This window comes from Lepidochelys kempii, chromosome 1, assembly GCF_965140285.1.
Source record: "Lepidochelys kempii isolate rLepKem1 chromosome 1, rLepKem1.hap1, whole genome shotgun sequence".
In the NCBI taxonomy this organism is placed as follows: domain Eukaryota; kingdom Metazoa; phylum Chordata; order Testudines; family Cheloniidae; genus Lepidochelys; species Lepidochelys kempii.
In genome coordinates, this window is record NC_136380.1 from 45,663,317 (window position 1) to 45,675,791 (window position 12,475).

The following is a 12,475-nucleotide window of genomic DNA, read 5'->3' on the forward strand; positions in this document are numbered from 1 at the left end:
AGTGTCTCTTTCACACTCACCTCCCAACACATACTTGTGTTGTTGTTGTTACTTCTTGCTACTTCCTGCAATGCACATATAATCTCTGTAATTTTATTCTTTCAAAGTGCTGTTATTTTAGTTGTTTGATTGGTCTATGCATTTCATAATTTTATTTCTCTCTTATGCTTAAATTTAATTCTTTGAGTAGTGAGTTCTAGAATGCCTATCCTGTCCTGGCTTGTGTAACTACCCCTATGGTAACTTTAAAAATATATATATATACCTAGGTTTTTTTGTTTCTACTGATGGCACACATCCGCACATTACCTCAATATTGGTGCACATAAAATTCATTCCGCACATAGATGGAAAAAATTAGAGGGAACATTGCTCTGGTTCCCTATTTTTGGGTTCACTGGGTCCTCAAGATGCCTAAATCAGAATCCCTTCTGATGGGCTCCACTTATTATTCCTTCTATCTTTGTTTCCAATGGTCTCTATAAAGCTGAAAGTACGTACAAAGCACATTGTACTGGTCTTATACTTCTGTATAATGTTTTTTCTATTATTTCAGTTACAGTTGTCTGTATTAACTAAAGCTAAAGTTTCTGTGTGAGCTTCACTAACTTTCATTTTTAGTAGCTGCCTGAAAAAGAATCTGTGACAAATGTATGTTGCACCCCAATAAATAATCTTACAATTGTTAAGGCTAAAACAGTTTTTAGAAGTACGGATCAGGGTAGATGTTTAGCATTTTTGCCAAGTCCATATCAAATTCAGGAAATAAAATTAAAAATTCAGTCTTAACTTTGTGAGCCCAGTCTTCTTCAAATTAAAAACCATTCAGCATCCTCATGATTGTGCTTTCCTAATCTCCATAAAATTACAAGTGTCCTTTATGGAGAGACAAGAAACCAAATAGTTATTTGACCTCCATAATCTACTCTTAACTTGGCCAGATATTGGACCACTTCAGGAATATCCAAACTCTCAGTTGTCTTAACTTAAACAAGTGCTCTTTTCTTATCTTAACCGTGTTCAGATACAGTTAAGACTGATCGTCACCATAGTATCTTGAACACAAACTTCTCCGAAGATCTTGCTGTCTTAAGTATTCTATTTCTACTGAAACATGCACAAATAATTAGGGTAGTTCTTGAGACTGCAGCCACAGAAATTATCCTTAAAAGCAATCTTTTGACAACCAAAATATATACAGGACACACAAAACCAGATAGACAAGGTAGCCACAAACGGTCTTTCTCTGCAAGGAAAAATGTCAGTTCACACAAATCAAGCTTCTTTGGGGAAACAAATACTATGAAAGCTCATAATTTTAGGATTGTGAGGCCCCACTTTCACGGTCTGTATTCTAAAGAACTAACTTAATAAACCACACTTTAAAAAAATCAAAACATAATTTTTGTGATAAACTGACATGCCCACTTTTCAGAAACCCCTCACCAATCTTGACAGCAGTCTCTCTAGCACTCTCTCTCATCTTTATCAGTAGTTATGCTTGATGTTGAAATTCATCCCTGATAAAAGGGAAGTGACACTGGTTGGTTGAGGGAGCAACTAGAAGATATGGCAAGAATATCACTGGTCCCCATAACTGAGGTGTGTATCTGCAGTGCGCCATGGGCAGATACCCCAGTGTACAATCTACCACCATCTGGCACATTGCCTTTTGGAAAGTTTTGGCAATGCATGGTGGTGCAGAAACAAGTCATGCGGGGGTGACTGGGAGCAAGGGGTGAGCTTCTCAGGGTGCAACTATCTCTATCCCATAATGTCATCAGTATGCCATCATTTTCGCACCTTTTGAAAAAAATCATTAACAAGTTCCAAAAATGGAAATATATATTCTCTAAGTACACTATACCTTTTATGTGCTTCCTGTTTACTGCGACATTCTTCACAGTAATATTTGTATTCACTGCACAGAGTTTCTGTATTGCTGAAACCCCTGAATATAACAGAAAGGAAAATGCAAGATGTAGAAGAAACTACTCCTTGATTTTGAAATATGTACTGATTTTTAAACAAAACAAAAATCACACTGTTTTACATCATATGTTTACATGTCTCATTTTAAATAAACAGGGACAATAAGCATGTAAAATAAACATTTGGACTATCAAATTAACCTGAGATATTTTGCTTTACTTCCTCCATTTTCATCTTCATCAATTTATTATTAGTTAACATGGTGACAGATGAAAGACTAAAATGTATAAGCATTTGTTTGTGCATGTACCTTAAGCAGTGAGTAATTGATGTATTTTGCTCTACATCAACAGAAAGGTCTAAAAAATCTTCATCTTTGCTGCTTATCTGCAGGAAAAAAAAGACTGATTATTAAAATAAATCTGCAATAAATTATAACCAAAATTGATTGTAGTGATTAACCTCACCATTACTGACAATTTCCACTGCTGGATACTAGATCTTATCCTTGAACGAGAAGAAAAGAGGATGCATTCACCTCAATCTTCCTAATTTAAGTACATACTTAAGTCCTTTTGAAATCTAAGGTGTGGTAGACTTTTCCCTTCCTGATTTAGGATCAGGACAGAAGCTTGGAAAGTGGTACCGTGGTTAGGTGAAAGGGAGACAGGGATTTGGGCAAAAACTAAGGTAAGTGTTGAAGATCATCTTGTCACTAGGGAATAGCAAATACGGAGGACTAAAGGGAAGTACAAGAATTCTAATTTTCTTGGCCAACCTGATTGCTATCCAGAACTAATGTCAGAAGGCAGAACCACAAATCTACCAAATGGAAAATCTTGAAGGGAAGTTTGCACAACCCTAAGGGGACTAAGAACAGTTGCCATAGAACCAGTGAGGGGCTATCTGAAAGGAAGAGGAGAAGATTCCACTGTACACCACCGCTGCAAGACTGCTGAAGATTCTGAAGTGCAGAGCCTTTTATGTAAAGGGGCCTTCAATGGAAAATCTTCTGTAGAAAATCTAAGATGGGGGGATTCTGATTCTTCTCTTTCTAAAAAAAGCCTATCCTGTATCATGTGGAAAGTGCCACCTTCACCTCATTGTACCTCTTTCATTTTCTCTTTTTTGTGGGTGCAGCACGGTAAATAAGGAAGTATTATTTACTCCTTCTCATAACACAGGAACTAGGGAAATTAATTGGCAGCAGGTTTAAGACAAACAAAAGGAAGTACTTCTTCACACAACACACAGTTGTGTGCAGTCAATCTGTGTAACTCTTTGCCAGAGGATATTACGAAGGCCAAGACTATCACAGGGTTCAAAAAAGAACTAGATAAATTCATGGAGGATAGGTCCATCAATGGCTATTAGCCAGAATTGGCAGGGATGGTGACCCTATCCTCTGTCTGCCAGAAGCTGGGAATGAGTGATAGGGAATGGCTCACTTGATGATTACCTGTTCTGTTCATTCCCTCTGAAGCACCAGGCATTGGCCACTGTTGGAAGACAGGATATTGGGCTAGATGAACCTTTGGTCTGACTCAGTATGGCCGTTCTTATGGTCAGGGCACCTGGAGATGCTTTACCACTGCAGGAGTGCCCTGTTGTGGACCAATGCAAGAGATTTAATACACTTGGGTTCTAGGCATTACTGGACCCAAGATGGTTTCAGCATGAGGGCAGAGGGATTTATACCCCTTGGGAAAGCATCAGCAGGTCTAGGCAACACCTTCCCTTGGCCAGTCTGGGGAAATTAGGATTAAAGGAGTTACAGGATGACTAGTGCTCTTTAAGACAATCAACTGCCTATCAAGCTGACCAATACTGTCTCACTGTTTTCTTGTACTCCCAGATCTGTGTGTCTGTATTCATCTGTTGTCTCTTGTCTTATACTTAGACTGTAATCTCTTTGGGGCAAAAACAGTTTTTTTTGTTCTGTGTTTGTACAACACCTAGCACAATGCGGTGCTGCTCCATGACTAGGGCTCTTAAGTGCTACAGTAATACAAAATAATATTATTATTAATATGACCAGGAAGGGAGGAAATGTATGAGCCAAGGAAAATTCCTTGGAACAGTAAAGCATTCCTTTAGCTAGTGTTTCTATGTCCAGATACATTTAAAAAAAGGAGAGAGTTTGTCATGGAAATATATTGCCAACAGGTCAACAATGGAGATACACAATTTCTTGAGGATTTGCTGGAATATCTTTGCCTTTAGTGACCACTCCCCTGGAAGAAACTTTATCAGATCAGCAAGTTCACTGTGCATTTAAGGTGACCCAGATTAAATACGGCTCTACTGAAAGCAGAACTGCAAAAGAGGCAGACTCCCTAAGCAGAGTGGGTTTTTTCATGTCATACTGCTGATTCAAGTATGCAACTATTGCTGTGTGTGCCTCACTTTATGAGGGTGTATTTTCCTTGAATTAACCTTCTGAACACCAAGAAATGCTAACCCAATTACATTAGGTGTTTTTGTGCTGTGCGGAGAAGGCATCCTTGTGTGCTCCCTATCCCAAGAAGCTCATGACCAATGCTATGTGTATTCTGGCTGGGACAAGAGGAGGGATAGTATCAGGCTGCCTTATCTCCTGCAGAATCAAGAAACCTTGAAGTATGTGGAGATGTAGATGAGAACCCTAATCCACACTGAAGCAAATGTGAATAATAGTGAAGCGACAAAGGAGTGTGAAGGGAATTATCTAACAGATGTATTCTTCCTTCAAACCCATAGGATCGGCCAAGGCATACTGGCCTAGATGTCCATGACTCTGAGGTGGTACACCTTCCATAAGGATAAGTTACTCACCATGTAGTAACTTCAGTTCAAGATGTGCTGTCCCTTTGTGTAGTGCACTTCTGGGTTGCACATGTGCTCCATACACCCAGGACTGGAGATTTTTCCTTAGCACTGTCTGCCTGATCCATATTCATGTGCCACCACTCTCCTTGCACTCTGCATTTAGGGGATAAAGGAGGCTGCCAGACCACCAGCAACTTTGTTCCTTCACTACCGTCAGTCCCCGGTAGGGGGAACCAGGCAGTGGGGAATGAGGGCAGGCAGTACACTAGACCATGGGTCTCAAACACGTATGCAGCCCACGGAGTTATTTCCTGCCGCCCGCCATAGCTCCTCTCACCCCCCACCCCTGCACCTCCGAGTGCACCACATCCCCAGTCCTCTGCCTACCTCCCCGCACTTCCTGCTGCCAAACAGTTGTTTGGCAGCTCTTGGGGCTTTCCGGGAGGGAGGGGGGAGGAGCAGGGATGAGGCATGCTCAGGAGAGAAGGTGGAGAAGAGGCGGGGCTGGGGTGGGGATTTGGGGAAGGGGCTGGAATTGGGGCAGGGAGGGCAGTGGAGTTGGGGTGGGGACTCTGGGGAAGGGGTTGGAAGAGGCTGGGCTGGGGTGGGGCGAGGTGAGGCTGGACGCAGAGCTGGGGGCTTTTGTATCTTTGTATGAAAAGGTGTCAGTGATGTGGCTCTTGGGCCAATGTCCTCATGTGGCCCTCATGGTGATTTGAGTTTGAGATCCCTGGACTATGACATTTGAAGTAATTTCATCCTTTGCAGGTGAAAGGTAAGAGCCCTACACACATCTAGTAAGTGCCATGCCACCTCTTCCCTGCTAGAAAGAGGTTTACTATTAAAAATGGTAGCTGGATACTTTAGTTCATGTGAAAATCTGACACCACCTTAGGAATGAATTTCAGATGTAGTCTTATGGATACCTTGGCCTAGTGGAGAACTCTATCAGGGAGGTGCGGAGGGGTGGGAGTAGAAGAGGGAAGGAGGTATAAGCCATGAGCACTCCCTAGCTCTTAGACTCTGACATGATAGTGACCAAAAATGCTACCTTCATGGAGATACGTAGTAGAGAGCAGGATTCCTGGGGCTTGAACAGTGACTTAGTAAGGGCTGATAAAACAAGGTTCAAGTCCCAGGCTGGTACACATTTTGCCACCGGAGGGAAGTCTAGAATTACACCTTTCAGGAAGTGGGCAATGACTGGGTGGGAAAATACAGAGTAAGTGTACATCTATGCTGCACACTCTTCACGGCGGCATGTAGAATACATACACTATACCTCCCTAGCATGGGTATAAACAGCAATGTAGATGGTACTGCACTACTTTGGCATATAAAGACAGCCCTGAACCCTTAAAGTATGCACACTTTTCAGCCTTTTACACGCTGAAACAGTGGCTCCCATGTTTACACTGCTATTTTTAGCAGTATAGTTTCCTGCTGCCTCCTCATTGATACAGCTTTTCCCCATCACAGAGAGCTGCCAAAGCTCGTCCCCACCGCAGGGAAACACTCGGAAAGCAAGGAGGCAGTGGGGACACTGCTGGAAACTCTCCCTGCTACCTCTCCTTTGCTAGAGAGTCTTTCACTGACGCACGTAGCTATACACTACAGGGTGGATGCAGCCTGCCTTTACTTGTGCATGTAGCTACTCATATACAGCACGCTGTCACCAGTATAGCCTACGTGTCTACTAGTGGATGACAAGCACAGATGGCCTCCAGGTGTATCCTGAGAGACCCAAATGACAGCCCCGAAGATTTAAGTAGAAGAGGTAGTTCAGTACTCATTGATTCTTTGCTCAAAAGGAGGAAATTCCTTGTCTATTAAAACAACAAAATGCAAATCTTCTCCATTTTGATTTGTAACATTTCCCAGTATAGTCCCTTTCTACTGCTGCTCAGAATAGCTTGTACATCAGCTAAACAGGCCTTTTCTAACACTGACATCCAACCAAATACCATCCCCTCAGGTGAAGCATGGCTGATTTGGGTTGGTAAGTCCGTCCTTTGCCCTGGGTTAATACCCAGGGGGACGGCAGTGAGGAGGTCAGGAGGACAGTTGCAAAAGAATAGGGTACCAGAAATGATGGCCCCAACCTGATGCTATGAGGGTGACTTGCACCTTGTGCATTCTGATTTTCTTCAACACCTAAAATAATAAGGTAATTTGGAGGGGAACGCGTATTTCAGGGCTCCTGACCATTACATGAGAAAAACATCTCCCAGATCACCTGGCACTTGTTTACATGGGACATGAAGAGATCTGTGGATGCAAGATCCCACACCCATAGCACCTCCCACAAAGTTGGTTCATGCTGGTCCCATTCAAGTTCTGTGGAGAAATGTCTGCTTATAGAATCTATCAAAATGTTTTGGATTCCTGGCAGGTGGACAGCAGTCAGGATAATATACATGGGAATGCTATAGTTCCAAGGGCAACGGATCCACACAAAACTGAGGAGTGTGCTCCTCCTTGCTTGTTGATGCAATAGGCTGCCATCACATCCAATAACACCCAGATTAACTGGCCACAGATACGAGGGAGAATTGTTCGTAGGCTAGTCCAGCTGCTCTTAGCTCCAACACATTGATGTGAAGCACAGATTCCTGAGAAGACCATACAACTCAACCAACCTGTCCCTCCAAGCGTGTTCCCCAACCTAAAACGTGTGCATCTGTGGTTATAGTCTTTGCTGAAAGTGGGGAGTTGAACAGCACTACCACACATACTTTTCCTCTGTCCTCCCACCAACTACGGGAGGTTAAGACCCTTTTGGGAATCAGGACTAACAAGTCGAGACTGTGTTTGCCCAGAGTGTAAACAGTCCACAACCAGGCTTGCAGACATCAGAGATAAAGTTTTGCCAACAGGATAAGTACTTGTGTCCGTATGACCCAATAGCGCCAAGCAGGACCATGTGGATGCCCTGGGACTTGTCTAGCTTCACTGAACTAGTCAGATGATGGAGAGGAAGTGGTCGTGTAGTACGTATGCCCTGGTTGTAACAGCATCCAGCCTTGCTCTGATAAATTCTATCGATTGTGAGGTTTACAGGGTAGACATCTCCAGGTTAATTTTAAAACCCAACCTATCAGAGAACGTAGATGTTTGGTGGTTGCTTCTTGTGTTTCCTGGCAAGATTGTCCCTTTAGGAGCCAAATCATTTAAGTAAGGATAAACTGTCCCTCCTTCATTGATGAAAGTGAGCCGCTACTACTGACAGCACTTTGATCAACACTTCAGCACTGTCAAGAGTACAAAGACGAGAACGCTGTACCACTTTTGGCTGGCCACAAATCTCAGGAATTCCCTGGGTGCCCAATGAATGTCCATGTGAAAGTAGGCATCTTTGAAAATTAGGGCTGTAAAGAGATGGGATAATTGATGGCAGGGTCACCACTCTGAACTTTTGGTGGTGTATTAATTTGTTCAATTCCCTGAGAATGGGTTTCCATCCTCCTGCCTTTTGGGGGATAAGGAAGTACCCCAAGTAAAACCCCTTTCTCCTTGCTGTCGAAGGCACTAGTTCCAGTGCCCTCAAAAGCAACTCTACCTCTTACAGAAGCCTCCTCTCATGAAAAGTGTCCCAGAAAACAGATGGAGGTTGGGGAAGGAAGCAGACTGCTGGTGTATCCTAAGGAGATATCCTCTACTACCCAGCTTTCCATTGTGAATTCTGTCCAGACAGATAGGTAATGGGAAAGTTAGCCTTCAAAGGGAGGGGTAAAACCAGAGGGGATGTGTAGATATGGAGGGACAGTTGGTGTGTGCTTTTGAAGGTCCTGCCAAAACACCAATTTCCAATGGCCGTAGCTGTGAAGTAAAGGACAAGTGTCCCTGTGGTAGATGGTAAAATCATACTTGGCCATCAATGCTTGTCAATTTGACACACAAAACTGCAGGGAAACCAAGGATATGCCTTTTTCCGAAAGAGGTCAAGACTCTTTACTTCTTTCTTATGTGGCGTAGTCCTGGTTTGTCTCTGTCTGTTATGCTTGGCGGCCAATGACACTACCAACAAGTTGGGAGGAGGGAGAAAGAATAGGTACTCTGACCCTTTCACAGGTACAAAATGCCTGTTTTCAGCCCATAGGTATACTGGTGGGATCATGGTAAGCATCTGCCAAGTGTGCTACTAGTTTAGAGGGTCTTAATAGGGAGCACAACTCAGACTCATGCTATGCAAGATATCCAGCAGTTTGTGTGGTGCTTTCTGGACCTCTTCCATGGGGATTTGTAGCGACTCTGTCACCCTCTTAAGTAAGTCCTGGAAGGTCTTTGTGTAATCAGGATGTGGTGGTGAAGCTGGAATCACCGCCTTGTCTGGGGAAGAGGAGGGTAAGGTCACTAGTATAGAATCCTCCCGCTCCTGGTACTCTTCTCTTCTTCCTTATGCTGCTATAATTGCATGTCTTCAGGAGGCTGACAAAGCTCTTCCTTTTCTCTCAGGACCCTGGATCTCCTTTATCCTCTTGTTAGACAAGAGACCTTACCGGGCAGCAGTTTCACAGATCTTCCAGGCCCCAATACTACCATTGTGGGATCTCATACCTCCTTGGTGCAGGGCCTTGGTACAGAACAAGGTACCAGAAGGCATAGTGGGGTACTCTTTCATATAAGAGTAGTGAGATACCTTGGAGACACCCAATGTTCTGTCTGGGCTCAGTCCTCTCAAAGGACCCCTCAAGACACAGTCCAGAGTGGGTGTCTGTCATAGTTCTCTTGTGACTCTGAAGTTGTGAAGCTCAGATCCAGTGTGAGCACCCTGTTGTTAATAGTACCGTGTTTCAACAACTACTTTTACATGAGGATAGAGAGGAATACCATAGGGATACTGATACCAGCTGCCATTCTGGCATCACATGTTGGGGTCTGGAAAGGAGTGGAACATGTATTCCGAGAACACTGGAGTCGAGAAGTGAGCCAAAAATCTATGGAGTAGTTTCCATACCTCAAGCTAAAAGTAGATTTTTCAGTAAAACAATAAAAGGTTGTTTTAAGAGAAAGGATGGTCTTGTGGTTAAGGTAGTGGACTGAGTCTTTTGATACTTGGCTTCAGTTCTTGGCTCTGCCACTGAATTGCTGTGTGACTTGGGGCAAGTCACTTGATTTCTCTGTGCCTCACTTCCCCATCTGCAAAATACTTCTGTTCTCGAGCACCGTGGTGTTTGTTTGAACTGTTAGTTCTTTCGGGAGGAGCAGTCACTTATGTGTGTACAGTGTCTAGCACAGTAGCGCAAAAACTTGTACCTTCCACCAACAGAAATTGGTCCAATAAAAGATATTACCTCACCTCTCTTGTCTCTCTCAAAGTTCTATCATGCCAATGAGAAATTAACAGCTCAGCAAAGTCTAAAAATATTGTTTTCAGTTTTGTTCCCAAAATGCTGCCCAAATCAGACAAATTTAAAACAAATCTGCCCATCCCAATAACCAAAAGACAAACTCTTGAATACTACATTAAAATAAATAAATTTTGCTTTTGGCAAAGCTATCTTTTTACCAGAAAGAAGTCATGGGGGAAAAAATTAGTTCTAATACCCAGAAGTGAATTCAACATCTCTTATTACCCACATTATATAGTATATAACTGCTGAAAATCATGTGGTACATCCCAGTTAATTGAGCTGGAAGATGGACTTGTGGATCAATAACTTCCTTTAAAAGAAAGAAGGCAAAACACCCTAAAAAGTCAGGGATATGACTAGGATTACGCTACAACCCAGGGATCCCCCTCTGCTGCCCAAAAAGGCATTGTATGTTAGCATTATTCTCCAGCTATAATTAAGTTTTATCCAGAGCCCTAAAAACATGAGTCTCCCACCATACATTTTCTACCTCTACGCATTCCCTTCTACTTGCATAGTCCCCTATATATCTATGCATGCTACTTATTTGAGTGCCTAACAATCTAAGAAGAAAGTACTTACCTTGTGCAAGTAATGACAACTCTTTGAGATGTTTCAGAGGAACAGCCGTGTTAGTCTGTATTCGCAAAAAGAAAAGGAGTACTTGTGGCACCTTAGAGACTAACCAATTTATTTGAGCATGAGCTTTCGTGAGCTACAGCTCACTTCATCAGATGTTTACCGTGGAAACTGCAGCAGACTTTATATACACACAGAAATCATGAAACGATGTGTGTCCCCATGGGTGCTCCACTGTAGGTGTGCTTGCATCCCTGCACTGCTGATCATAGAACTTTGATAGTAGTGTCCGTTAAGCCCACACATGCACTGTTTGTCCTTGTGCCCCGCCACAAGACTAGCCACTGTAGGCAGGCTAACCCCCCTCAGTTCCTTCTCTACCAAAGTCACTGACAAGAACTCTGAGGTGGAGGGGAGGAGGGTAAGTTGTGGAGCACCTATAGGGACACACATCTCAAAGAACCACTGTTACTGCACAAGGTGAGTAACTTCTTCGAATAGTGTCCCTAAGCCCTGGTCTACACTAGGACTTTAGGTCGAATTTAGCAGCATTAAATCGATGTAAACCTGCACCCGTCCACACGATGAAGCCCTTTATTTCGACTTAAAGGGCTCTTAAAATCGATTTCCTTACTCCACCCCTGACAAGTGGATTACCACTTAAATCAGCCTTGCCAGCTCGAATTTGGGGTACTGTGGACACAATTCGACGGTATTGGCCTCCGGGAGCTATCCCAGAGTGCTCCATTGTGACCGCTCTGGACAGCACTCTCAACTCAGATACACTGGCCAGGTAGACAGGAAAAGAACCGCGAACTTTTGAATCTCACTTCCTGTTTGGCCTGCGTGGCAAGCTGCAGGTGACCATGCAGAGCTCATCAGCAGAGATGACCATGATGGAGTCCCAGAATCGCAAAAGAGCTCCAGCATGGACCGAACGGGAGGTACGGGATCCGATCGCTGTATGGGGAGAGGAATCCGTGCTATCAGAACTCCGTTCCAGTTTTCGAAATGCCAAAACCTTTGTCAAAATCTCCCAGGGCATGAAGGACGGAGGCCATAACAGGGACCCGAAGCAGTGCCGCGTGAAACTGAAGGAGCTGAGGCAAGCCTACCAGAAAACCAGAGAGGCGAACGGCCGCTCTGGGTCAGAGCCCCAAACATGCCGCTTCTATGATGAGCTGCATGCCATTTTAGGGGGTTCAGCCACCACTACCCAGCCATGTTGTTTGACTCCTTCAATGGAAATGGAGGCAATACGGAAGCAGGTTTTGGGGACGAAGAAGATGATGATGAGGTTGTAGATAGCTCACAGCAAGCAAGCGGAGAAACCGGTTTTCCCGACAGCCAGGAACTGTTTCTCACCCTGGACCTGGAGCCAGTACCCCCCGAACCCACCCAAGGCTGCCTCCTGGACCCAGCAGGCGGAGAAGGGACCTCCGGTGAGTGTACCTTTTAAAATACTATACATCGTTTAAAAGCAAGCATGTGAAAGGATTACTTTGCCCTGGCATTCGCGGCTCTCCTGGATGTACTCCCAAAGCCTTTGCAAAAGGTTTCTGGGGAGGGCAGCCTTATTGCGTCCTTCATGGTAGGACACTTTACCACTCCAGGCCAGTAACACGTACTCGGGAATCATTGTACAACAAAGCATTGCAGTGTATGTTTGCTGGCGTTCAAACAACATCCGTTCTTTATCTCTCTGTGTTATCCTCAGGAGAGTGAGATATAATTCATGGTCACCTGGTTGAAATAGAGTGCTTTTCTTCAGGGGACACTCAGAGGAGCCCATTCCTGCTGGG

General features: G+C 43.9%; 1 protein-coding gene across 4 annotated transcripts in view; it reads right to left on the reverse strand.

Moving 5' to 3' along the window:
- Window positions 1–12,475, reverse strand: part of USP12 (ubiquitin specific peptidase 12) — a 75,364-nt gene that overhangs the window by 12,859 nt on the left and 50,030 nt on the right. For all 4 annotated transcript variants that reach the window (XM_073340493.1, XM_073340500.1, XM_073340484.2 and 1 more), the window contains 2 exons: window positions 2,243–2,319; window positions 1,868–1,951 (listed from right to left, as the gene is read on the reverse strand). In XM_073340493.1, the coding sequence (XP_073196594.1) occupies window positions 1,868–1,951; window positions 2,243–2,319 (161 nt within the window). The remainder of the gene's footprint in view (window positions 1–1,867; window positions 1,952–2,242; window positions 2,320–12,475) is intronic.